Here is a 26,882-nt window from a genome sequence, read left to right on the forward strand (position 1 = left end):
TTTAAGCTGGTGGGTTTGTGTCTATATATACGGAGTACATATATAGACAGAGAAAAAGACAAAATATATCACCAAATTTCTCTTTAAAACGACCACTAAAAGGTCGGGCTAACAACAGCAAACATGTAGAAAAAACAACACTCAACAGCTCGAGACGTTTCATCTTCCTCACGGAGCTGCAGCGAGCCAATAAGTTTCCGGACTACAGGCAACATTTCGGCACCAAAAGGGCAGTGGTGATGGCTCCACAGCATATTTCCTCCAGAGAGAAAGTATAATACAAAAACCTTTTGCGGATTTTGGAATGTTACACATATAGTAACCATCATATGTATAATTTCCACACGGATATCGGTTGTCTATACACTCCGGGAGCTGTCTGTTCCCTTCCCCCAAACACATACAGACAGAGTTGCCAGTTATGTTGTTCAATTTTCGTCTTTGATGGGCTACGCGACCACAGTCGGCTCGGCGACTGGGTCTCTCCTTTAAGACGACTGTCACGGCACCTCAGGAATGAATCATCGCTTGCAATGGTTGAAGTCACATTACTACTAGGGTAGCTTTTAATCTGTCTTCTTTGAGAAGCTCTGTCCCAGGAACGAGCCCGTTCTTTGGTTGGAGGATTGGAGATTTCTGGATCAGTCGGTCGAGCTTGGTGTGTGGGCGTGAACGTCTTTAGTTCCAAGTCACGGTTCCGAAGAGATGCTTTTCTGGAATTCGAGGAATTTAAACCACTGGCAAATTCGCGGTGACAGCACTCAGAGCCACCTTCTTCGTCTGTGAATGAGTGGTATCCCGAGCTGTGGGAAACTGAGTGGGGTAAACCCCGGCTTTCTACACTAGGGGTACAAGTCTGTGAAGCCAAATCGGACAGGGTTGCACTGGACGTGAATCGGGCGGATCGTGTTCTCTCTAAACTCGGATCAGTGGAGTTCAAATCAACGAGGATGTCGCTAGAAGGAGGCCTCTGATCACTGAGGATACTGGAATCAGCTGTTCCTCCGTCATCCGCTCCTTCGCTATTTTCCTCTTCCACATCCCTGACTGTGGACAATGGTCCGTCATAACCGAGTCGACTGGTACGGGCGGAGGTTTGGTTGCCATGACGACAACTATCACACTGGGAGTGGCCCGGATGAGAGACAAGACGCGCGGACGTATTATTATTATTACCATGGTAACAGCAGCAGCAGGCTTCTCCGTTGGCAACCTTCTCCGCTTGTTCTTTTGTAGTGGGCTTGCTTCCTGACGATTGTACAGGTTGATAATCATCCCACGAGGGGGAGCCACCACTCACCTGACCGGGTAGTACTTCTGAATGGGGTCGTGACTTGTGTTGTGGAGTGGCCGATTCACTGTCGGATTCAAGGACGGCGTCCGAACTGTGAGATTTCTGCATGCGCGCCCGCTGCTGTTGTGGAGTGCTTTCTTCTACTAGTCGCTCTAGCTCATCATGGCGGGCATCGCCAGACTGGTTATGAAGAATGGAGTAACTGCCGCTCGAGATGCTTCTAACTAAACGACTGCTGGAGATCTTCTCTCTTAGAGACCTGGTGGAAGATAAAAGACTATTAAAACTAAGCTGGAAGCCTTACTGCGCACCTAGTGTGAAATCAGAATAGCACCCCTTACAAGGATCAATTATATAAATAAACTCATTGGGACTTCAAAGAGCGACCAGAGTAAGCCGATAATCTGATTAGGACTAAAATTTTTTTTTTTTTTTTTTGTCTGTTTTTTTTTTTTTTTTTTTTTTTTTCCTTCTTTTATTGTTTTAGTTTACACGCAGACTACCAGTGAAATATTCAAACTGCACCCCTAATGTTTTCTTGTTAGGTTTGTAAATTTAACCTAATTCGAACACGGATATCTGAAATGGCGTATTTTGCAAGAAAACAGTCTGCTTATTTTGGTTACGAAAACCATAATAGATATCTGCCAAAATGAAGCTGAGAGGAGAAAGTGTACAATTCTAAACGAGAAGATTTGGACGAGCTTACTTGCCATCAGGCAAAGCATCCTCCATTTCATGCGTACATGGCAAACAATGTGTAAGAGCTTTATCCAATGACATTAATTCGCTACGTTATTGGCCACTTCACCTTACATTTTAGGCGCTAAAATGCTTGCTATACGGCAAAGCACAACTTAAATGGCCCCAAGTTTAATTTATTTTACATAAACTCAAATACAATCTGGAAAAGACCAGATAACGTATAGCTCCAGATATAATCTGTACGGTCGGGCTCCTTTTTTTTTTTTTTTTTTTTTGCCAAATATGGAATATTACGTCACACAACCTAATCTTGGGCTCGACATGTAGTAATCCCAAAGACTATCTGTTATATGATAGGTAGCAAAATGATTCTAGTTTTCTACGAGTAGAATAACAGATATCAGAAGGTTACCTGAGATTCACTTGGGCAGCATTGTGGTTATAACTAACGGAATATTCCTCGTCATCATCTTCATCTGAACTTGTGCTTTTACTACAAAGTCTGGACATTGGGTGCACTTTGAATTTGAAATGTTTTCTCCCGTTCTCTGGCTCAGTACCCTGACCGAAAAACATTGAAACTGACTTAGGTGGGTGTCCGGACGATGGCGCCTTCTCGTGGCCCTTGCAGGTGTTGCCTCCTGTTTCTGTAAGCTCGACATGATGCTCATCCCAAGCTTGCATCGTGTTGTCCCAACACTGTAAATTCGGATTGGAAATGGCTACGTGGCGGGCCCTTGGATTTGGCAACACTCCTTCGGCGAGGATCTTTTCCCATGTTTCGGTGGCTATAAAAAAAGTAAAATAAAATAGTATTTAATATTAGTTCTCTTTCTTCGAACTCTAAAATGTAAAACAAAAACTGAACCGCTTAACCTCAACTGGTGCGAAATGAATTTCGATTAATTTCACACCAGTTTCTGAATAACCCATTAAATTCAACAGAATTATAGATAAATATTAAGTTATTTCCTAAGTATTATTTTAGGCGAAAAATGGTTAGATGCTGTGATCAATATGTTGGTGACCAGATCCGCAAAGACAGGACATTTACATTTAATAACAATCCACAGGCCGGTTATTTGGTAACGAAACCAAAATTGATATAAAAAATAAATTTTATGGACTACTATTTGACCAATTATAATGAAATTTGGAATGACGCGACAAAATTTTCCAAAAGAAAATCTGCCAACTGAGAGTCGAGCTTTACATGCTCACAGACTGCCGAACATGAAGACAATATCTATTCTCTTCATGTCCGTCTTTTAGCTTTTGGAAGGCGCCTAAACCCACTACGGCAGGAAAAACATATATATATATATATATATAAAAAAAAAAAAATTAAAGAAATTAAATGATAAACTTCTCCGTTAACAAATTAATATGACGCCGAGTTCTGTTAGACGTCATGCCCAAAGACGCTAAAAGGCTACATAAACTTCATAAAACTACCCTGTGCAGGTTTATGAAGACAGAGACTGATAACTGATAATCAACACTATGGTTTCATCCTTTCCCTTTTTTCAACAAAGTAACTTATATAACCAAGAATTATCACGCCTAAGAATAAGTTACATTTTTGAGGTAAATAATTAAAACATATTTTTCCCAAATAACCGAAATAAAGTAGCCAAGCTTTATTAACTAAGGTACAGTAATAAAGTGTTGAGTTAGTTCAATGACATCTCCAACTAAATAGATTCGTAACACCGAAACGCAGACTGCTTCCTAGAACTTCATGTGTATTATCATATCTCTGTTTCTCTGGGGAGAAAGATAAATTTATGCGTGTTATAACTTATTTTATGCACTATACTTACAGCTAATACGAGTAACTCTCATATAAAATTCCTACAGTAGTCGGTCAACATTATTCAGTTCAGGAATCTTTCACCATTAGTCCTGGAACTTACGATAACACAGATTATTGCAGTATGAACTCTATTAATCGATTGTGGGGACGGGGGAGAAGCCACTACTGCCTTGTTGCTAAGTCGTATGTGTATATACAAGTAGTTTGAATAACTATTTTGGCATGGCCAACACCCGTATTGTGATGGATACAAAAGCTAATACAGATGTCAAAAGACCAGTTCCCATACTCAGCAAGGAACGGACGGAGAATGATCAATAGAATCTCTGAATAGCCATGTGGGAAATCTCAACAAAATGTCTCTCCATCTGATAAGAAACAGATATTCTTTCTAGTGGAACATGTAGGCTGAGCACGTTCACTGAGAACTCCCCTGTGGAATACAAGAGCTGCAAACAGTACTGCACAGCTAGGAAGGTATGTGTGTACATCTCTCTTTACTTTGACTTTAATCGCAAGCGATTCTCTTGGGAAACCATGTTCAATTTTAGGTACATCCCGATATATTTTTGTTGTGGGTTTAGATTGCAGCTCATACGCGTGCTATTTTCAGGAGAACAAATAACGGAAGTTTCGCTGCGTCTCATGAACAGCAAACGTGGGAGAAAGCCGTTAAACTTGTTAAGGTGTAACGTACTTTGGTACACGGCATATTATGAAAAAAAAATGTTATAATCATTAGATTGTTGTCTAATTTTTCTTTCTTTTAGTAGCGTAACACTGCTAACAGAAAAATTCATTTATGATTTTTTCCCCTCTTCCTCGTAATATTCTTATTAACAGATAAGGGATAATGCAACTGATAATGACATGTGTGCTCCTACGGAGCACATTCAAAAGCAACTGCAGCAAAAGATCTTTATATTTTTACCGCAATCTCCCCAAATGATTCCAAAAAGCATTCTGATAGACAACAAAAGAAAAGGTCAATGTCATCACTTACCGAAGTGATACCTCCAAAGCTCGTTAAGAAGGATACCTGATCTCTCTCCACCAAACACGTACATATATGCCATTGCTTTGACAGCTGAATGCGCATGGAGTTCCCCAGGACCTCGCTGACTCTTCACACGGTTCCACTGTCGGCTCACTACGGAGAGAGGAACAACAAAGTTAACTAGGAAGCTTCTCTCCTAAAATTAAAGATCATGTCACCAAACAGCAACAAAAATTTTGATTTATTATTTTAATATCAAGATGGTTGCTATTTTATCAAGACAATGTTCAAACTAAGGCATCGAAAGCTGAAACCTTAAACCAATATTTTTTGGTTGGAGCGGGGGGGGGGATTTGAATTTTCATTTATTTCGCTCCTCGTTTTGATTCGTACAAATTATGTGATCAAAAGCGATATTTCTAACACTTAGTACGGTAATATTTTACCTTCTTTTGGTGGAGTTGAAAGAAAAAGCAAGATTTAGAATTTTGAAAAGAAAGTCAATTTAAATAACCATTTACACCTGCAACAAATAGCCACCATTGTGTTGGATGTATCAGAAAACTCAAGTGAGTGTGGAGCGGCCTTTTTTGGACTAAAAATTAGCCTGCAGGATAATAGGTATAGCCGGGACCGTAATTTATTGAAGGATACTGTTAATTACATCAAATTATGGAAAAAGTAGTTATTTCCTATAAAGAGCCTTTGCATTTTTTTTAAAATGTAAATATTGTTTTGTAATTTTCTAGAAATTATTAATAAATTTTAAGCATAATATTTTTATAAAAATCATATTGTGCATATGTAAAATTTATAGTTTTTAGTGATAAAAATACGTTTGCCTTGTTTTGTAGGTCAGTATAACAAAGAGGTGCAGCGCTTTTGTAGTTCATTATGAAAGTAGACGTATTTTCCCTCAAAATTCTCTGAATTGTCCAAAATGATGAGTCACTGTCGCCAAGCAATACGAATAAAGAGAATTTGCTTTTCGAAGTGCAACAGCACTTCGAAACGCAAATTGCTACACTTTATAAGTGCAGCATTCAAGGTTGCTCGCAAGTTTATCACGGTACGAAGCGCTGTTGACAGTTTTCCACTTATGTAACACTCCAACACATGGACTGCATTGCCTTTTCTGGATTAAAAACAAAAAAAGGCTCGCTTACGTTCAAGCTGAAAGTAATGTACCCATCACTCATCCCCAAACACTATACATTACTAAGCCAACAATACTAAGCACGTATCGACGTGTCACTATTTCAGTTTAACTATTAGTTCACCAGACAACGCAAAGAAAAAAAAAAATAAAAATCTCGCGGTATCAAGCCATTAATTTCGTAACGGAAGCGTGGGCATTTTCTCATCATCTTACTGGAAGAGGATGAGACAATGTCGGGGGGAAGGGGAGGGCAAAGGTCTATACCCTTCGGATGGCGTAGGCAACAAGCCATCTCGGAGGAAATCCGAAGGGTATAAGGCACTGGGGGAGGGGGTAATTGAATAATGGTGAAATTTTTACACTGACATGAGGCGCAAAAATACAAGGTTACCTCACATTTTAAAACTGCACGAAAAAATGTAGGAACACATTCTGACACAGTTACTCATCAGCTGGATGTAGGGAACAATTTTGACGTAGTTTTTTTTAGATTTTAGCAAAGCATTTGATTCAGTCCCTCAAAAGAGGCTACTGTATAAGCTGGAACATGTTGTGATTACTGGAAAGATTCTAAGATGGATTACTAGATGACTACAGGGCAGAGTGTTGTGATTAATTGATATTCTTCACATCGGTGTAACGTCAGAAGTGGGGTCTCCCAAGGATCGGTTCTTGGACCGACCACTGTTGGATTTTCATAAACGACATCGACTAAAGGTTAGAAGGCATGATGTCAAAATTTGCAGAACATGTAAAGATTGGTAGAGTCGTTAATTATCAAGTGCTAAGCAGCGCTCTTTCAGGATGACTTGAACCGACTTCAAAAATTACAGAAAAGTGGCAGCTATTAGCATTAGCAAGGGCACATGATGCAATAAAGCAAGCTTATATAGCATCAGCCAAAAAAAAAAAAAAAAACGCACAAACCCTTCTCATTTCACCCATCCACTCGCTCCAAATGTTTGTCCAGTTCTGCTTTGAATCTGTTTAAACTATCGACTTCCACAACGACAGATGGAAGTTTGTTCCACTAATCAACTACCCGCTGGCCAAAGGCAAACTTCTGCACATCTATCCTACAACTGTCTTTCCTCCATTTGAATTTATGCCCTCTCAGGCGATTATGCTGAGCAAGAGGAAGAGTCCCATCAGCATTGAGAATGCTCAAATCATTCAAGACCTTATACATCTCAATCAGATCACCTCGCAGGTGCCTAGTCTCCAGACATCGCAATTTGCAAAACTTAAGCCTTTGTTCGTAAGAGCAACCCTTTAATCCATTCACTAATCTTGTTGCACTTCTCTGTACTCATTCCAACAGCTCTACATCCTTCTTAAAATGAGGCCTCCAGACCTGTATACAGTGCTTAAGGTGTTGCCTGACCATTACCATATACAGTACAAGGGGATACCCACCTCCTTATCCCTGCTAGAAAAATTCCTGTATATCATTGACAAGACACCATGAGCTACTCTTGCAGACCGTCTGCACTGCTCAAAAAACTTCATATCTGCCTGCACAATTACCCCCAGGTCCTTTTCACTCTCTACCACTGTCAGTGTAGTACCACACAGTTGATACGTTACTCTAGGGTTACTGCTTCCCATATGCAGTACTTTACATTTGTCAATGTTAAACTTCAGTTGCCACCTCTCAGCCCATCTGCTCAACTTTTCTAGATCCTCTTCCAGCAGCGTAGTGTCATTAACAACCCTGCCGACCTTTGTATCGTCTGCAAACTTGGACATTAAGCTTGATATACCATCATCAATATTATTGATGAATATAGAAAACAACAATGAACCCAACACTGAACCCTGGGGGCACTCCACTAATAACATTACTCCACGACGAGCAGTGTCCATTGATTACCACTGTCTTCTCCCACTCAACCATCCCTTTATCCATAGCAGCAATTTGCCTCCAATGCCACACTGCTCCAATTTGTGCAGCAGTCTTCCATGTGCAACAGTATCAAAAGCCTTTCTAAGATCCAAATATATGATATCAAAATTATCCTTTGCATCCAGTTCCTATGTGACTTCATCATGGTATTCAATCAAATTGATCAGACAAGACTTCCCCTTAACAAACCCATGCTGTGTCCCAGCTATAACTGAAGTCTTGTCTAGATGATCCTGCAATGCTTCTTTAACCAGTGCCTCCATAATTTCCCTGGAACAGAAGTTAAAATAACAGTTCTGTAATTACCTGTGTCTCCTCTTGATTCTCCTTTGTGAATTGGGGTCACATTTGCACATCTCCAGTCCGTGTGTTACCTCCCCTGAATCAAAGGAAGCTCTCATAATTATGGCTAAGGGTTTGCTTACTTCCTTTGCTGCCTCCTTTAATATGACTGGATAGATTCCATTCACCCCTTGTGCCTATGTTTTAATGCAGCAAAATTCAAGGTCTTACACTTGGGGAATAGCAACCCGAAAATAAATTATACACTTGATGGGGCTGAATTAAAAACTGGAGGAAGAAAGGGGTCTGGGAGTTACGATATGGGCAGATATGAAGTTTTCTAAAGAGTGTAAACAGGCAGCCAGGAAGGCCTATGGTGTCCTATCGATGATTTTTCGAACATTATTAACCAGGCACCTCAGAGGTGACCCGATTGAGGTTTATAAAGCTCTGAGAAGGGTTAATAAAATGAATGAAGGTGGACTTTTTACTGTTACAAAAAATTCCAGCCCTGGGGACGTTTTCTTTTAGTCAGCGAGTCGTTGATTGCTGGAACAAGTTGCTTTCGAGGGTAGTTGAAGCTGACAGTTTGAATAAATTCAAAGATCAACTGGCCAGTTACCTACGGTGAGGAAGGAAGCACATAATTTGTATTTTCTTATCTACTTTTGTTTTGGCTAGTGCAGCAAAAGCCCGTGGCTTCCTTGCACTATATAGCGAATACTATTACCATATTCTACGGCTAAAAAAAATCATAACAAAAAAGTTCTAAACATGTCTCAAGGAGTGCAACAATGGCGGTTAGCTGTGATAGTTGCTATTATATGTGCTCTTGTTAAAAGTGTTTATAAATATGGTTTTAAAGTGCTTACTTTAAATACTCTTGTGATACACATATATATTCTGATAAGGTCTACCAGGTTTGACGATTTCTAATCAAGGAAAAGTAATATTCAAGCTAGATTTACGATAAGTCTGTTTTGGCAGTTAGAGCATTCTCTGTCCTAACTGTCAATTCCAGCTACCCATGCTTTAGCATAGCGCTGGTTTTTTTTTTTTTTTTTTTTTTGGTAGTTGTTGGCGCATAGGCTTCTGTGGCCATAATGCACCTCACCAGGTTTTTGCAGTACTTTGATCCAAGCCCGAGGCGGGAATCGAACCCGCGACCTTGCATAGCGCCTTGCATAATGCCATATTTGTGCCAATAGCTTGCTATGGAGCCTCAGTATGGTGTACTAGGGCCTCCCTCGACCGAAATCGCCGTAAACTAGACTCCATACAGCGTTCTATGCTCCTTGCCGTAACAAGGGCGTGCCGTACAGTAAGCACCCCAGCTCTGCAGGTTCTAGCTGGATGTATACCCCTACACCTAGAGGTAATAAGAAGAGGATTATATCAACGATTGAAGAAGAGGATTCCCACCGAAACAGCAGGCATCACTCTTAACCTTGATAACAACCCCAAACAGGAAAGGAAGAGAATCTCTGAAATTATGTACAGGACCTGGCAAGAGACATGGGACACCACCAACAAAGGATTGATAACCAAAAAGTTCATTGCCTCTGTGAACCTCATCAGTCCAAAGCCTCCTCCCTGGTACTCACCAGGCCTCCATACTACATTTCTATTTACAGGCCACGGACCCTTTAAAGCGAAGCTGACATCCCTAGGCATTGAAGAAGATCCGCTGTGTCACTGCGGGGATGAAGAAACGTGGGATCACGTGATGTATGATTGCCATGAATATGACGAGTTCCGGCTAAGGTTTGCCACTAAAATGCAAGGAAATCCCCGGAATTGTGAGCACCTGATTATAATGGACGAGCAGCGCTATGCCGCCTTTACCGAGTTTGCGCAGTCTGTCTTCACTGCTAGACGGGTTAGGCACCCAAACACCACCCATTGAAGATCAAAGTAAGAAACTTCCTGGATATGACAGTCCTCTCAGGAGAAGGGGAAAAAAAAAAAAAAAAAAAAAACAAACACTCCTTTCTTCCTTCGTCCCAGGAGTGACAGAACCTTCACCAGCACAGCTCAGCTGCTGCCTTTAGGCCTCCCTAGCCACGCTCCCTTGCGTGGTCCTTTGCCTCCACTCCCTGGCGGGAGGGGGAGTTCATCCCTGGTGTCCTCCCCCCCTCGCCACCCCTCTTTTTCACTCTGGTGGGGCATGGGCCTGCTCCACTGACTTGGGGTCATCTTCCCTATGGACCCCGTATCTCTGTCTTTTCCCCCCAGTCTTCAGTCTCCCTCCCCTTCTCTAACTTACAACTAGTGTCTGAATCAACCCCAAATTGCTTGAGCCCTACATCCAAAAACTTAACAACATCAAATCGCCCAACTAGTACTCCCTTTGTTTTGGCTGACCCCTATCTATAGCGTGTTTTTTTTTTTTTTTTTTTTTTTTATAGGTCCTTGCCACTGAAATCTCAGGAAATTAGGTGGCAGGACCTGCCAGAGTAAATAACTAAGTAGTGTACCTGGTCTGCCTCCACGGGGCGGAGTGGGGCAACGTTGGGTCCCATTAGGGGCCCAGCGGCTAAATGACCAGATGAACAACGGTACACGACACTACACAAATACAAAATCCATATACTTTTAAACCTCTGGCATTGACAGTGTTCTGTTTCACACCCACAATGTATAGCACGCGGAGATGAGGGAAACCCCTGGTGCCGTTTGACACTAAACACACTCTACTTGCATAGCGCTGGTACTTCAAAATTTGAAGAGCTACTTTTTATGGATGAAGGGGACTTCAAGGACGTTTGCTTGAAAGTGAGTTCCTCAGACGATGAAGCGGCTAGATCATATGATAATGAGCATGTTTTATTAATTCAAGCTAATGACGACTCTGTACTTAAAAGCAGTGAAGATGTCCGAATTGCTGTGGACAAGGAAATGAGAAACTCGTTGAGAGGGGTCAGGATATGGAAGGTAAGAAAAATATTTGATCGTGGCATTGTTTTAGAGACGCAAACTAAGAAAGACAGAAGAAATAAAAATGTGCGAACAATTGACACGGCTTGAATTTCCCAAAAGACCTGGAATTAAGTTAATTGCGTATGATGTTAGTAAGGAAGTTCAGAAGGATCTCATGTATGAGAAAAATCTTTTGCATTTGGGATTGACGAAAGAGGAGATGGTTGCTGAGGTCACTGTTAGTTCATAAGAGGAAACAGGAGTGATTCCGAGAATAACTGGATTATGGAGGTTTCACAAAGAGATCCTATATCCTATATGCAACAATTGTGCTGGGAAAGGCCATACATATAAAAATTGTATGGCCTTTAACAAATCATTAACAAAGAGGCTGCGTGTCGAACTGTATTGCTAGAAGTCATGTGGGAGACCATTCTGTTCGTGACAAAAAGCGTCCAGAATATGAAAGAGTACTTAAACTAATTAAACTGCGTACGGCTGATTCGTTTCGTAACTATGGCCAATAGCCCTAATTACTGTAATTCAAATCAGTACACTCACAATATAAGTTCGTTTAAAGGTTTGAATATAACGTAGCTGAATGCGCAGCATTCTCCGATCTGTTGCGGATGAAATAAAAATTGTATGTCAATGAGAAAATATCGATGTTGTTTCCATCCAAGAACCTTATTATGTGAATGATAAGATAGTTGGTTATCCCCTTTCCTGTAGGGTCATATATAATCCTTGTCCAGAAGTGAGAGCTGCAATAATTGTTTTTAATTCTGATTTAGTATTAACCAAAATTGAATCCTTGTGTAGCAGTCATGCGGTTTGTGTTAACATTCAGTCTACTGTTGGTGTATTTGTTTCAATATATTTTAAATGCAACTCTTACATTCGGCCATATTTGGTTTATATGGACAGTGTTCTTGATAAGCTAGGGGATTTGCCTGTATTGTTTGCAATTGATTCTAATGCCAAGAGTTCATTTTGGTTCAGTGGCACTACTGATGATAGAGGGAAGACGTTAGATAATATGATAGGAGCGGAAGCTTGTGGGTCACAATCAACCTGGGAAGGAGTCCACCTTTTGGACAGTAAATGGTGAATCAAACATAGACGTAACTTTTACATACTCAATTGGCGCTACATTTGTCTGTGGATGGAAAGTCAAATCTGAATGGGTATTGAGTGATCATCGTGCGATATTTTATGAAATCAATACACATAGGGAAAGGTGTTGGCTTGAATCGATTATGCCACTTTGCTGTTAAGCATGCAAACTGGGACAACTTTGAGAGAAGTCTTCAGCAGGCCATGATTGCGATCTCTGAGTTATCTAACATGACAGGTGAGAACTCTGTGGAGTTTTTGCAAAAACTTATCTATGATGCGTGTGTAGCTGCTATGAAACGGAAACAGATAAAACATAGACCAGTTAAGTGGAGGACACCTCAGCCTACTCTATTGAAAGAACAGGCTAATAAGGCTAGGAAGCAATTTCAGAAGAGCAAACGTAGAGAAAGTGCCTTGGAAGTTATTCGATTAAAGAAAGACTATCAAAGTCTTCGTAATAAGTATCTCCATGCTATCACTAAACAGAAATATAACTGCTGGAAAACGTTGGTAAAAACAGCAGGAAATAATGACCCTTGGGGATTGGTTTATAAAATTTATACTGGCAAATTCAGAGCAGCTGCTGATGTTATATATTCTATTGGCAAGGGCACCATTGTGTAGCTGGGAAGATTCCATGAGTGCAATCTCAGGTCACCTTATAGATAATGATAACATGGCTGATAAACCGTGTGTTAATCTAGAACATCATCATATGCATGCGTTGAATGAGTCGTATGGTAACAACATTGAAGAATTACTCTTTACCGATGAAGAACTTCTCATCGTTGTTAGGTCCATTAAAAATAATTAATGTCCAGGTATGGACTTACTAGAGGGAGAGGTAATCAAAAAGTTCTCTAATCTTTATTCGAACGAATTGTTACAGTTTTTGATAAGTGTCTAAGAGGCGTATTTCCGTCTCCTTGCACTGCTCAAGATTATCCTAAAATCTCCAACCAAGTTCACCTGCTTCATATAGACCTATTGCATTGCTTCCTGGTCTTGGTAAAGTTTATGAGAAGCTTTTGGCCAAGCGGATTGCTATCTACCAAAGAAGTAATATTGGCGTTTCTAACAAACAATATGGTTGTTTGTTACCATATTGTTTGTTATAAACCTAGGTGTAGGTTTCTAACAAACAAGGTACTGAGGATGCGCTTCACTCTTTAGTTCGCAATGTTCGGGAATCGAATTATAAATATACCTTGGAAATTTTTATAGACTTTGCTGGTGCCTTTAATTCCATCAGTTGGGCCAGTGTACTGATGATGTTGCGCATGGCTAAATGTTCTTTTAATATTTTCTCTATAATTAAGATTACGTTAGGAATCGTTAGGGACAATAACAGTTAAGTCGAATTTTGGATCAATTACGCGTCGTATGACTCGAAGCTGTCCGAAGGGATCTGTCTTTGGTCCTTTAAGATGAAACTTGGTTTTGGAAGATTGGCTCAAGAGAGAATTTGACCACTCGCACACAATAGCTTATGCTGATGATATGGTAATACTTGTGCACGGAACTACCAGAAAGGAGCTTGGAATGAGGTCTAATTGCATATTGAAAGAATTATGCAAATGGTGGTTTCTCTACATCCAAACCTAAAATCATGATGTTGAAGGGTAAACTGGCTCTTAGTAGACCTCCGCTCGTAAGGTTGAACGGCATTTCCTTACAACAGGTGTTAATGATTAAATACTTGGGAATATGTATTGCTAGTGGCTTGAACTTTATCCTGTACATTAAGTATATATCAGAGAAAGTGGAGAAATTTATTGCAAAGATCTCAAGAATAACGCGGGTGGAATGGGGGATAAAGGGGAAAGCACTCCATTTGATTTATTATTGTATTTTCCTGCCGATTGTTATATATGGTGCATCAATCTGGGTTGGCCATGCAATCAAAGTAAGCAACACCAAAAAGCTCTATTCTATACATCGAGTTATGTTACTCAAAATGGTTATGGCCTGCAGAACGGTTTCCACAGAAGCTTTGCAAGTGTTAGCTTGCAAAATGCCACTTGATTTCCAGTTAGTGTTTAGAAGTCTATCCTTTTATTTGAGAAGAGGTATAAAATTCGAGTTGCTGGGCATCGATGTTGTTATTTGGTTTTTGGGAGCATTAGCAACTAAGGCCATATTGCTCCGGGATATGCGGTGGTCATTCCCTGACCTTTCCGCATCCTTCGTATTTGGTGGTGACGGGCTCGAACCCCGGTCTAATCAAGAAGCGTGTGCTACGCACTGCTGCTCCTTCCCACCTGGCTACGGAGGCGCCTAACTGGCTGGGCATCGAAATTAACACTTTAAATGACTTGAGAAACAAAAAGAAAAGGATTTGTGAGCTTTTACAAAAATGGCAAAACTGATGAAATTGTTCGGAAAAAGGTAGAAAAACATTCAAAATTTTCCCTTATGTTAATGGTGTGAATTGTATTAAACCAATCTGGTTAGTACCAAATCTACGTTGCACATTCTTAGTAACAGGTCGCGGATCATTTTTTGATAAACTGAATAGTCTTGGAATCGTAACAAGATGCAACTGTACGTGTGGTGATCTGGAAACATGTGTTTAATTGTTTGGAATGATTTGCGTTTGGATTTACTGAATAACGTTGATAATGTAACTCGTCTGGTGGATGAGATTGAAACATTTTATTGCCTGGAATAAAATCTGGAAACATTTTATTGCCTTTCAAAATTTTTCAAATTCAGTTTTCGCGAGAATGAATATACTTTTTCAATTGGCAGAGTTAAGGTTGAATAATGGATGAATTGGTGGACTGTACCCTCTTCTTTACATGGAACAATACGTTATTTTGGCAAAGGTAAAGAAAGCCTGCACGAGAAGCACGCAAAAGTTCGATGAAATTTACCGGTAAAAGTACTTTGCCGTAACAGCATTTGTATTGTTGCTCGCTCAGTAAACATACAGTGGGTGTTATCGGTCAGGAGTAGAAATTGAATCCCATGGGAGATTGAAACCCGCTCGAAGTAGATGGGGTAACCTGACTTTTTTTCTTCAAAATCACTGGTGGTAAAGTAAAGTAAAGTGCAGCCATTATCAACCCATTGCAGGATGGAAGCCTCCTCAACAATTCATGCTGAGGGAAATGGACCATAATCTGCCATGCTGGTCCAGTGCGGGTTGGCAGATCGACCGTATTCAGCAGTCAGGGTCTTGAACCCCGGTCTACTCAAAGAGCTTGTGCTACTGCACTCCCGGTCCTGTCCACTCGGCTATATCACTGGTGGACTAATGTATAAATTGTTTATTAAGGAGAAAAAAAAAAAAAAAGGCAAAGGAAGCCCACACGAGAAGCACGGCAAACTTCGAAAACGTTTACCGGTGAAACTACGTTACGAACATTTTTTAAGACGCCAGAACTTCCAATATGACTCTGTTCATAATTCAATTAGTGATTCTAAGGAAAAAGCCCCCCCCCGCTCCGGGAGGGTTTCAAGCTCCAGTGGGATTCAACTTCTCTCCAGACCGATAACACCCACCATCTGTTTACCGAGCGAGCAACAATACAAATACCGTTACGGAAGAGTACTTTTACCGGTAAATTTCATCGAACTTTTGCATGCTTCTCGTGCAGGCTTTCTTTACCTTAGCCGTTATTTTTTTATATAGGAACAGAGAAAATTCTTTGCAGAGATGGATAGGATGTTGGTACAGTACTCTGTTTCCTTAATGGGTGGGTGTCCACTTCTGCTTCTGCCAGCGCAGTTGGCAAGAAGCCTTAGTTGTTGTTTTTCTTGGATTTGATCCTGCAATAACACCTTCCAGCTTGGTTTTGCTGGTTAATATGTATCTGTTCTATTCTGTTGAGCTCTCTGACTGCTGGTAGATGACTGTTCATTGAACTCTATCTTTTGGAGAATACCGGCGATGATCAATCTCTAGGATATAATGCTTGTGCTCATTTGTGAAAGTGTCTCTTCATCTGTTTCTGTTGTAGCCTACTTGTCCATTTCATTGTGATGATCAGTCTCTAGGATGTGATGCTTGTGCTCATTTATGGACAGTGTCTCTTTATCGGTTTCTGCTGTAGCCTACTTGTCCGGGTTGTTGTGCTGTAGCTGAGGGGATGACCATTGCACAGTGTAGTTGATTTGTAATGTGAACGTGAAATTTGTATTGTTAATAATTGTATACTGTACTATACTATTTCTATACATATGGCGGATTTGCCAGATATATTTTTTTGGCTAGGAGCCGCTTTACTCAATAAATGAAAAAATGAAAATAAACATGTCTCAAAAGTCTATATTTCAGAGATATTTAAATATTAATCAAATTACAAAACCGAGTAAAACAGAGAAACATGTTCGAATTTATATCAAAACTTTGATGGTGTAAAACGGGCTTGAAAAAGTAAACAGCACACGTACCAACACCGACGTGAATAATGTTCTGCTGGATGACTCATACTGATTATAATTGGCAACGTACATACTAACAGTGTCAAAGTGCCTGTTACTTGGGTTTCAGGTTTCACAATGACCACTTCATTGTTTACAAAAAGGAATTGGTTAAAGTGATATTGTGGAAGACACTACAAATTTGTTTACTTCTGCCGAGTTAACTGATGATTTTAATTAAAAGTGAGTGATATCATTAAGAGGTAAAATAAACTTCGTAGAACGGATTTTAATAATAATATCGGCTCCAATCCTAGACTAATCAGAATTTATTATTATTAGATGCCAGTTTGTTATACAGAACCTTAATGTTAGATATACACATTAATATGCAAATGGACGCGCTACTGACACATTCTTCTCTGTATTTTGCAAGAAACTAGCAAAGTAATTTTTCCATATTTACTATTAAATTATTCGCATTTAAAAACATAACTAATGTTAAAGAAAAGACTTTTGGTTAAAGAGATTTCTACGAATTCTCGCAAAAAGTAACACTGCCAAAAAAAAAAAAAAAAAAACATAACAGATCGGTTCGATGCCTGGGCTTTAATTCAACAATAACTAAATCTACCGACAACTTACCAAAATCCCATTTCCAGAAGTCGCCTCGAGACTGAAGGTCATTAAGACCACCATATACCCACATGCAACCATCGTGAACCACACAAGAATGATTATGACGCGGCGCAGGCTGTTCTAGCTGGTTGGAAAGAAGATTCAACTGCCATCGTTCCTTAGCTAAACAAAGAGAAATAAAGGTAAATAACTATAAGACAATATGCATTTACGATAATATTATAATTTATATAATAATAGATTACGATAATATTACACAGTTAAACGTATTATCAGAGATAATAATAAAAAAAGGAAATATACAAATATATACAAAATGGAAGTTAAACACAAACCAAACAAACATAAACAAAATGAAACCTAAAATAAAGAAAATGCAGACGTCAATTGTTCGAATTTAATAAAATAATGAAACTTATTCAAATAATAAGACATTGGCAGCCAGAGGCGGATTTAACGGCGGGCGCACCGGGCGCGCGCCCTGGGCCCCGAGTTCTGAAGGGCCCACGCAAAACCCCAACAAATTAGTTGAACATATTAGTTCAACTATAATAATATGTTCAACTATTAGTTCAAAACTTTGTGATTATTATTATGCTATTATTGATTATAGTATATTCAAATTTTATTGGAAATAAAACATTAATAGTACATAATATTTTTTATTTATTTAAAAAAATGATTAACATGTATTTTTATTTTCCCTGTCTCTCTCCTTTTTTTAAGCGGCCCAATATTTTCTTCTGTGCCCGGGGCCTCAACCGACCTTAATGCGCTCCTGTTGGCTATCATGAAGAAATACTCAAATGAATGAACGAAAGAATGCCGTATATAGAAAATAATGACTGAAACTCGATATGGGAAAAGAGTGAGGTTAATTGAAATGCATACCGGTAAACTGTGGTTGCTAACCGGTAGGTAGGAGTGGTCAGACTGTAAGACACCAAGATAGCATAGTGTATAAGTATTCAGTATATATATATATATACACACACTATACATAGTTCGAGGATCTGAATTTGAATCTGATCTGAATTTAACCAACCACTAAATTAGATTTAACAGGTTCGAGTAGAAGTTTTTTTTTTAATATATAATATTTATGGATCTTTTAAAGTGGTAACTTAGATACGGGATTGGGAAATTATTGGATGCCAGTTCGTTATACAGAGCCTTGATTTTAGATATACATGTAGAACTTTTTTCATGCAAATTGACGCGACACTGAATAACATCATCATGCACAATTTGGAGGTACTGGATGACCAGTGAGTACGGCTGACGGCATTGAAACTGTATATATCGCTTTTATTAAGCGCATTTATATCTTTTGAGGCGGTGCCATTTCAATTTTTAATTCCAGGTAATTAGCAATGTTGAATGAAATATCTACAGTTAATCGTCCACGAATCTGAAGAGTTGTAAGTTGTCCGGAAATGCTTCTTCAGCGGAACATAGGTATACGTTTATAAAACACGATACAAGACTACCCGGCGCCTCCGTAGCCAGGTGGGCAGGAGCAGCAGCAGTGTATAGCACACGTTTCTTGATTAGACCGGGGTTCGAGCCCGTGACCACCAAATATGGAGGATGCGGAAAGGTCAGGGAATGACCACCGCATATCCCCGGAGCAATATGGCCTTAGTTGCTAATGCTCCTAAAAACCAAACAACAAACAGATCTGGCCATTTTGGCATAACTGGAGCACTGGTATATATCGTCCCGCATCGCCTGCCCATCCCTTCCAATAGTCTGTCTAGTTCTTCCTTGAATTTATTCAAACTACTCCCTTCCACAACAACTAATGGAAATTTATTCCAACAATCAACCACCTGCTTGCTGAAGGCAAACTTCCACACATCCATTCTGCAACCATCCTTCCTCAATTTGAATTAATGTCCCCTCATGTGAAGTCTGAGCAAGGAAAATAATTCATCGGCAGCTAGATGGTTACGGCCCTAATCAATGACTCCAGTAACACATTCAGCTAGAAAACTAGAGGTACTCGCAATCCGGGCGCCTCCGTAGCCAGGTGGGAAGGAGCAGAGGACTCTTCCTCTGCCACTATCACCAACACAAGAACGTCTTCTATCGAGACATTTCAATTTCCTGTCACATGCAGATTATTTCACTGTAGAAAATCTTCATTATTTAGAATGACCCTAAACAGATTGCCATGATTAGTGAGACCACCGCAAAACAAATGCTATTCCTCGAAAACTACTCCGTAAATCAGACTGGAACTAAAGCAAACTTTTTCGGCCCTAGATCCACTTTTGGTTTGTAGCTTTATCGGGGGATCTCTAAAATAAAATATTTAATTTTATAATAAATAATAAAGCATTACAATCAACAAACAAAAACATTTCTATTCCACTTTTAAAAAATAAACTTAAAACTATCCGGCTGTGTGTCTGTAAGTAATGGGCTCGATGCATAATCCTTGTATCTTGGCTTCCGAAAATACCAGAGGAGAAAAGCCTCTATCAAAACTTACTTTCAGAATTAGTGACGGTTAAGTTAAAAAAAAAAAAAAATTAACTCATTCCTGGCGTACATGTCCCGAAGTCCCAGACTTGACCGCGGACATCAGTTTGCATACCACTGAAACCTAAACCATCAAAAATCAATGAAAGTGTCTTTCACAAACAAGAGGAATAAAAATAAAGTATTAACAAGTCGCTGGTCGATGCAAAAGGATCATTTCACATAAGTACATTAGCCTGATTTGGGGATAACCGGCTCACTTTTCAGAACCGCTTCTGTAAGATATGGGCCATCCGTCAGGAACTGGTGGGGCTGCTTCATCCAAAACTAGCATCACAATCTGTATAAGGATGTCTGGTATCCATCCCGATGTAAGCCTCACTACTCTGGTCTTCAGTCTTGCACTCATCTAAAATATACAGCGCAATTTTTAGTGTTGGTGTAAGTGTAAAGTGTGTTTGTTGTTGTCATACGGCACCAGGGGTTTCCGCCATTCCGCGTTGCTTTCATTGTGGGTTAGCCAGTTCGCTGGAAAATGCCAGAGATTTAAAAGTGTGTGGGAGTTGTTCATGTGTAGTGTCGTGTACCGTTGTTCATCTGGTCATTTAGCCGCTGGGTCCCTGCTGAGGCCCAACATCGCCCCACTTACGCCCCGTGGAGCCAGACCAGGAACCCAGTAGCCTTAGATTCACTCTGGCAGGTCCTGCCGTTTAATTTGCCGAGATTTCGGCGGTAAGGACAAAAAAAAAAAAAAAAAAAACGCGTTGACGTAGGCCTAGAATCACTTGGTTTTGATAGGCCAAGTTATGGGCGTAAGATAATTTAGACATGTTAAGTGTTTGGAGTATAGGGCTTTCGTAAGTTAATTGAACAGCTGGAGATAAAGAGACTTCAAACCTACTTACAGGCTATCTGGCAACAACGCTCGACGAATTCCAATAAAGAGGACATTACACGATAGTTTCTTCTGGATATACAACAAATCTATCCACAATATCCATCATGATTCTGCCCTGGACTATACGCGACCTACCTCCTCACAGGACATGGAGCGATCCGCAGTAAGTTAACCGCTAGGAATTACAGATAATCCTATGTGCACCCGTGAATCCCTGGGACCCCTTGATGCACGAATGTGATCTATATGACGATCTCCGTGGCCCCCTCATCACCCAAGTGCGCTTTATCCCCTAAAATCAGGAGTGCCAACTATTGGAAAACGAAACAACTCATAAAGTCTTCACCTAATTCTTCACCAATAAAAGGCCACCGTAGCCTAGTTGTCAGGCGCGCGGGTGCACAAGTACACGTGCCTTGAGTGACCGGGGTTCAAGCCCGTGACTGCTAAATACGGTGCTGTCTCTTGTATTCTGTCTATCTTGTGAACTCCTCTGATCATTTGGTCGTCCCGGAGTATAAACAGATAATTTATTTATTTTATTAAATTCGCACAGAACCTTTTTTCCAGACGCCAAACTCTTCCACCACCTGCAAACCCAGAGGAACCGGAATAAACATAGTTCTCTTGAAGTGCAAACTTCAAATCCACACGCACCAAATGAATACCTGCTTGGAAATAATCACATATAGAGGTGTCTGCCCGTTAGGATTGGACCACTCAGAGCTTGAACTATCAACAAAGGACGACTGGACGAGATCCGTTTTCTGCAGCTATTCATGTTCCATGAATAGCTGCAGAAAACGGACACACCTGGAACTCTATCTAATACTACAACCACCAGACATTTCCAAAGGAAAATGGATCTGACCCCAATTATGACCAAACTGGACAGCCTGACCTGACAACCCCCAAAAGACAACTCAACGTTACAACCTGACATGACCTAACTTCAACTGACGAACAGTCATGAATGCGACTGCAGCATATACTGCCTTCTCGCCAATTGGCGATCCGGGCTGGGCGTCTTGCCCAACCCGCTTTCTCCCCTCTTCCCTTGGCGGGGTGGGTGAGGTGACAGATTCTCTGTATCCTCCCCATCTCCACTCTTTCTTCTGGTGGGGCATGGGCATGTTCCACTGACATCCACCTGAGGTCCTCTTCCCTACAGACCTCATTCTTCTGCCTTCTCACAAGTCTTCAGCTTCCTCCCGCCCCTTTTTTTAGATCCTAGCCACTGAAATCTCATGAAAGTAAGTGGCAGGACCTGCCAGAGTAAAATAGAAACTACCTGGTCTGCCTCCACGGGGAGAAGTGTGGGCAACGTCGGGCTCCAACGGGAGTCTGGTGGCTAAATGAACAACGGTACATAACACTACACATTAACAATATCCACACACTTTTAAAACTCTGACCATCCCAGCGAACTGTACACCTACAATGAAAGCAATGCAGAGATGGGAGAAACCCCTGGTGGCCGTTAGACCTCAATGCACTTTACACTTTACCAGGGCAAAGAGCAAAAAAAAAAAAAAAAGAAGAAGAGGCAAGTCGATGTCATCGATAAGTGGGCGGGTTAGTAATCCTGTCTTTTGAACGCATTACCCGCCGGTTGGAAATAACGGAAGTCCGTGGAATTCCCATTAGTTACAAAAAAATTACACATTTCTGAACTTTTAACACGATTCTTTTATTTATTTATTTTATTTATTTTATTTATTTATTCTAGTTTTCCTTAAGCCTGTATTAAAATCTATATTATATTAATTTAAAACTTAAATTAGTTATTTATGACGAGGCTTTAAAGTTTAATCTGTGAGTTAGCAACTTGGTTACCTGATTAACTGATTAAGTAAAGTATTAAATATCAAATTTAAAAATTTTACTGAATGGTTTCTTAGCCATTCGGTAATCTGAGGGAAAGTAAATATTTTCCCTTAAAGTTTTGTGGAAGAATGCAACCAGGTGCTGTTTAATCGTGGCTCCACAGGTGACACTCCAATCAATGTTTGATAATTTCCTCTCCCCTTTTGGTATGCGTCACAAATTGTAGCTTTAACAAGTATTATACCTGAGGCGATGTGGGGAGATTGACTTCGACTGTATCGCTTTTAGATTCCAAGGACCACCAAGCATGACGAATTGAAGCTTCTAATTCTGACAGTGTTGATTAGAGGAGAGGAAAGGAAAGAGGGTTGAAAAAGGTGAAGAACAACGTTGAGGCGTGACCAGATTGCAGATAAATGTGATTACGCGGTCCGGAGAGGGGAGCAATTATCTAATTGAACTCTTATTACGGGCAATGGAAAAGTCTGGCTTCGTCAAGTCATTGATGTGGTTTTGGTGCCAATCGTGGATATTTCCTTGATAGTAGAACTTTTGTTTTATTCCATTCTCACATTTTCGTGAACACAGGTTTAATTACCATAAAAAGTGCGTGACAAATAAAAAGTGTAGCTCAACTGGAAGTGCAACTACACTGGTGAATGTAACCATTATTCACTAGCATCACTTACAATAATCTAACAATTATTTCCACCGCAAGCCCCTCCTTCCTGCCAAACAAAAAAATCTTCTGTGTTGTGTTGTGTCATGTCTGCAGCAGATGGTCGTGCCTTGTACTTTGCTCATCACGAACAAAGCTACACCAGTCATTAAACGCCATTCTAGAAAGACGCACGGTCTGCATTTAATTACACGGCAACACGTACTTCGTAGTTCTCCCTAATTATCCGGTGCTTGTTGACATTTATTGTTACGTAAATTGATGCGGAACTAAATATTCGGAGACAGATGTTCACATGACTTTTGCACTGATCGCGTTAGGCTCACCAAGAGGAGGATTTAGAAGGAATAAAATCGAAGTTTCGCAGGATCAAATTGCTCCGACGCACTTCAGGTAAACAAAGGTGTTTGTTTACTTGCAGAGAGCGAAAACGTTCAATAAACGAACAACTGTGGTAGAAACAAGATGTTATCCGGACCTCAAAAATCTATTGGCACAATCAAGGACAGCGAATAATTGAGGCTATAGGGTAAGCCACACATCAAGAAACACTGTTTAATGTATAATCAATCAAAGTACTCAACTGAATACAAGAAAAAATATATGCGTGATAAATTAATTATTAAAACTTTATACTAACCTAAAGTTAGCATGATTAATGCTCAAATGGTAACCATTAGTCTTAACACAAATCTTTTTGCCGCATATTGTGAACGTCATATAGGATAGTCAGTACCTCCATCTCCACTGACAATTCCTATCCGATGAAACCTTTATTATTCGTGCCTCCTATTGATAGCGTTATTATTTATTTTCTCTTTCCTTAAAAGTTAGTCGTATTTATAAAATAAATATACTGCTGGTCCACAATACACGAACTTCTCTTCCTACACCTCGTGCGATTACTTTGGTTGAAACTGCACTAAGGCCTGACGTAGCTGAGTGGTCAGGAGCGCGAGTGCAGTAGCACACGCTCTTTGAGTGGACCGGGGTTGAAGCCCGTGACTGCTAAATACGATCGACATTTGTATTTATTGATTTATTGTAAACTCCACTGACCTGGGGGTCGTGCCGGAGTATAAACAAGAACATTAAGGTGCCATACTGTTTTCTACTCTATACGAATCTTTCGGTTACAAAATGTCGCTTAAAAGTAAACGTGCTGCTTTATATTTACAGAAAATTAGAACCAGTACACGAGAAAATGGTTTTGTTTTCAACAAAAAAAAAAAAAAAAAGAAGTTAATATTAGATTATTTCGTGTTATTTGATTTTATTTTATGTTCTTTAAATGAAAGTTATAGAGGGCGAGTCAAAATTATACACACTTTAAAAATTCATAATGCGTGAATTTAATGACCAATCGGTATTATTTATTTATTTATTATTATTTTTTCAGATTGGCTGAAACCCACATAAATGACGTAGAACAGGCAATTAAGTTTTGATGAGAGAAAGGCGATTCTTATATGATACTGGAAATTTGAAAATATTGTAGAGGTTCAGCGTGCCTCGGAAAGACAAGATGTAACAAGCGCCTACTCTTCCTAACATGACCCGTCTGTGTAATAAATTTGAGGAACATAAAACTATACACAATATCAATAAGACAAGCAATATGAGGGAAATGATACCAAAAAGTATCGAAAATGTTGAAACTGTCACGATTGCATTTGAACGCCCCCCCCCCCCACACGCACACAGAAGTCGACAGCACTGTTCACAAGAACTGCAAATAAGTCAATCGGTTATAAGAATCTTAAAGGACATAAATTTGAAGCCTTTAAGACCTCGACTTCGGGCAATACAGGATGATCCAGATCGAACACAATTTTGTGAGTGGTACTGTCATAAAAATGGTGGAATTAGCGCTTTTGGGGATGCAATCGTATGGTCAGATGATTGTTGTTGTTGTTATTAGAGGTTTTAGGGCGCAACGGCAGCTAAAGGCCATTATGCGCCAAACAATGGTAGGAGATAACAGGCGTTATGGTCAGATGAAGCAAAGTTCAAACTAAATGGACAGCTGAATCATCCCAACTGTGTTTACTGGGCCAGTGAAAATCCTCTCCTAACCTTGCAAAAAGATGTTACCCTGACAAGAATAATCAGTGTGGAACAGGATTCTCCTCTCGCGGAATTGGCTGAGTTATCTTTAAATGTTAAGGAAATGATACGATGCCCCCCCCCCTCCCCAATAGGATGACACACCTCAACATTTTCATACTGGTGTCCGTAACTACCTGGACAGCGAATTTCACGAACAATGGATAGGTCGTAGATGGAGTGTTTCCGAATACCTTAAACCTGAAAGATAAGGTGTACGCTCAAAACCCTAAAATATTGGAGGGGGGTGGGGTCTGTGGATGGCGATACAGCAGAAAACGCAGAATTTTAAGTGACTTATATTGCGTTGTATGGCGTAGTGTTGAAAACAGATATTTTTTATGCATGCGTGCCGAAGGAGGCCATTTCGAACATTTTGAGTTTTTTCTTCTAAATAGAAACCAGCCGACCGGGCTAGCCGAATGGGTAAAGTGCCTGCCTGGTAACCCAAAGGCTGCAGGTTCGAATCCCGCCTCGGGCTTGGATATCACGATGGTTCCGCACTATCCGGTTGGATCTCACGGCCACGATACACGAAGGAACCAAGAAAAAACTGGTTCCTTCGTGTATTGCTCACATAATATGATAAAAAAAAAAAAACAGGTAATTCAGCTGTTAAATAAAAAAAGTATTTATATATAAATGAAGAATATGCCAGTCGCGTGGCAAATAGAAAGTAAACCAAGTACTACGTAACATAGCGTCAAAGAGAAGCGGGGATAAATTGAGATAAAGGGTGCTGCAGACAGAATACGCTATTAATATAATTTAGAAAAAATGCCAATTAATAACAAATAATAATAAATTTATAAAAATGCGAATTAATTCAAATTTAGCGGCGCCCCATCGATGTCATCAGATTCCAAATTATGTGAAATATTACGATAGACAGACGAAAACCAACCGAAACAAACATAAAACAGACCGAACATTGTGTGTCCCAACTCGTCTGAAGGCCAACGATGGTCGGGGAAGTGCATTTCGAACATTAAACAAATCAATGCATGGCGGACTTCACGGATAACTCCAAACAACCCTTCACTGTAATAGATTTGAATAATGATGACCCTTATACAGTGAAAAATTTTAATAATGGTGACCCTTATGCAGTGTTACTTATCGATCCGCCCTTGCGTTTATATATATTTCGGTAATTAGAACTATCCCTCCTTTAGTCCAAATTAGTGAGATTCCATAGTACCGGTGTGATTAAGTAAGATTAGTAAACGTTAATAACTAATCTCCATAGGCTGCTGCTCTTATAAGGTTTAGGCACATCAGCGACTTAGACCATACTAACTGCGCCATCGTGTATTATGTCTGTACAAGTGTACGTTCACGGGACGATTTGTACGTTGTGCAGGCTAAAAAAACCCATAAAAATTCACAGGGAAACCCTACTATTTTCGGTTGAGATTTGTTAACTACAGCCGCGATTGAAGAGGTCTTTAGAAATTCCTCCACTCATAGATGGGAATTCGACCCCTAGACTTCCCTAAACGAGAGTCAAGTGACGAAATCATTATACCAGTACAGATGACTAATCACTCTAGACAACTGCAATTTATGTACAAACGCAGGGCCGTCTTTTGGTGTTCCTAAGCCCTAGGTACTATTCTTCATTACGAGACCTCATTGCATTATATACCAAACATATTAAAATATTCTTCAGTCAGATATA

General features: G+C 40.0%; 1 protein-coding gene across 1 annotated transcript in view; it reads right to left on the bottom strand.

Moving 5' to 3' along the window:
• Nucleotides 1-325: 325 nt before the first annotated feature.
• The window catches only part of LOC150079450 (uncharacterized), a 196,365-nt gene continuing 169,808 nt past the window's right edge, over nt 326-26,882 (bottom strand). The window contains exons 5-8 of the mRNA XM_090383077.1: nt 17,211-17,366; nt 4,819-4,965; nt 2,586-2,787; nt 326-1,553 (exon numbers count right to left, since the gene is read on the bottom strand). Coding sequence (XP_090239203.1) covers nt 326-1,553; nt 2,586-2,787; nt 4,819-4,965; nt 17,211-17,366 — 1,733 coding nt within the window. The remainder of the gene's footprint in view (nt 1,554-2,585; nt 2,788-4,818; nt 4,966-17,210; nt 17,367-26,882) is intronic.

Source organism: Mastigoproctus giganteus, chromosome 10 (assembly GCF_048544385.1).
Source record: "Mastigoproctus giganteus isolate SK-2022 chromosome 10, ASM4854438v1, whole genome shotgun sequence".
Classification (NCBI taxonomy): domain Eukaryota; kingdom Metazoa; phylum Arthropoda; class Arachnida; order Uropygi; family Thelyphonidae; genus Mastigoproctus; species Mastigoproctus giganteus.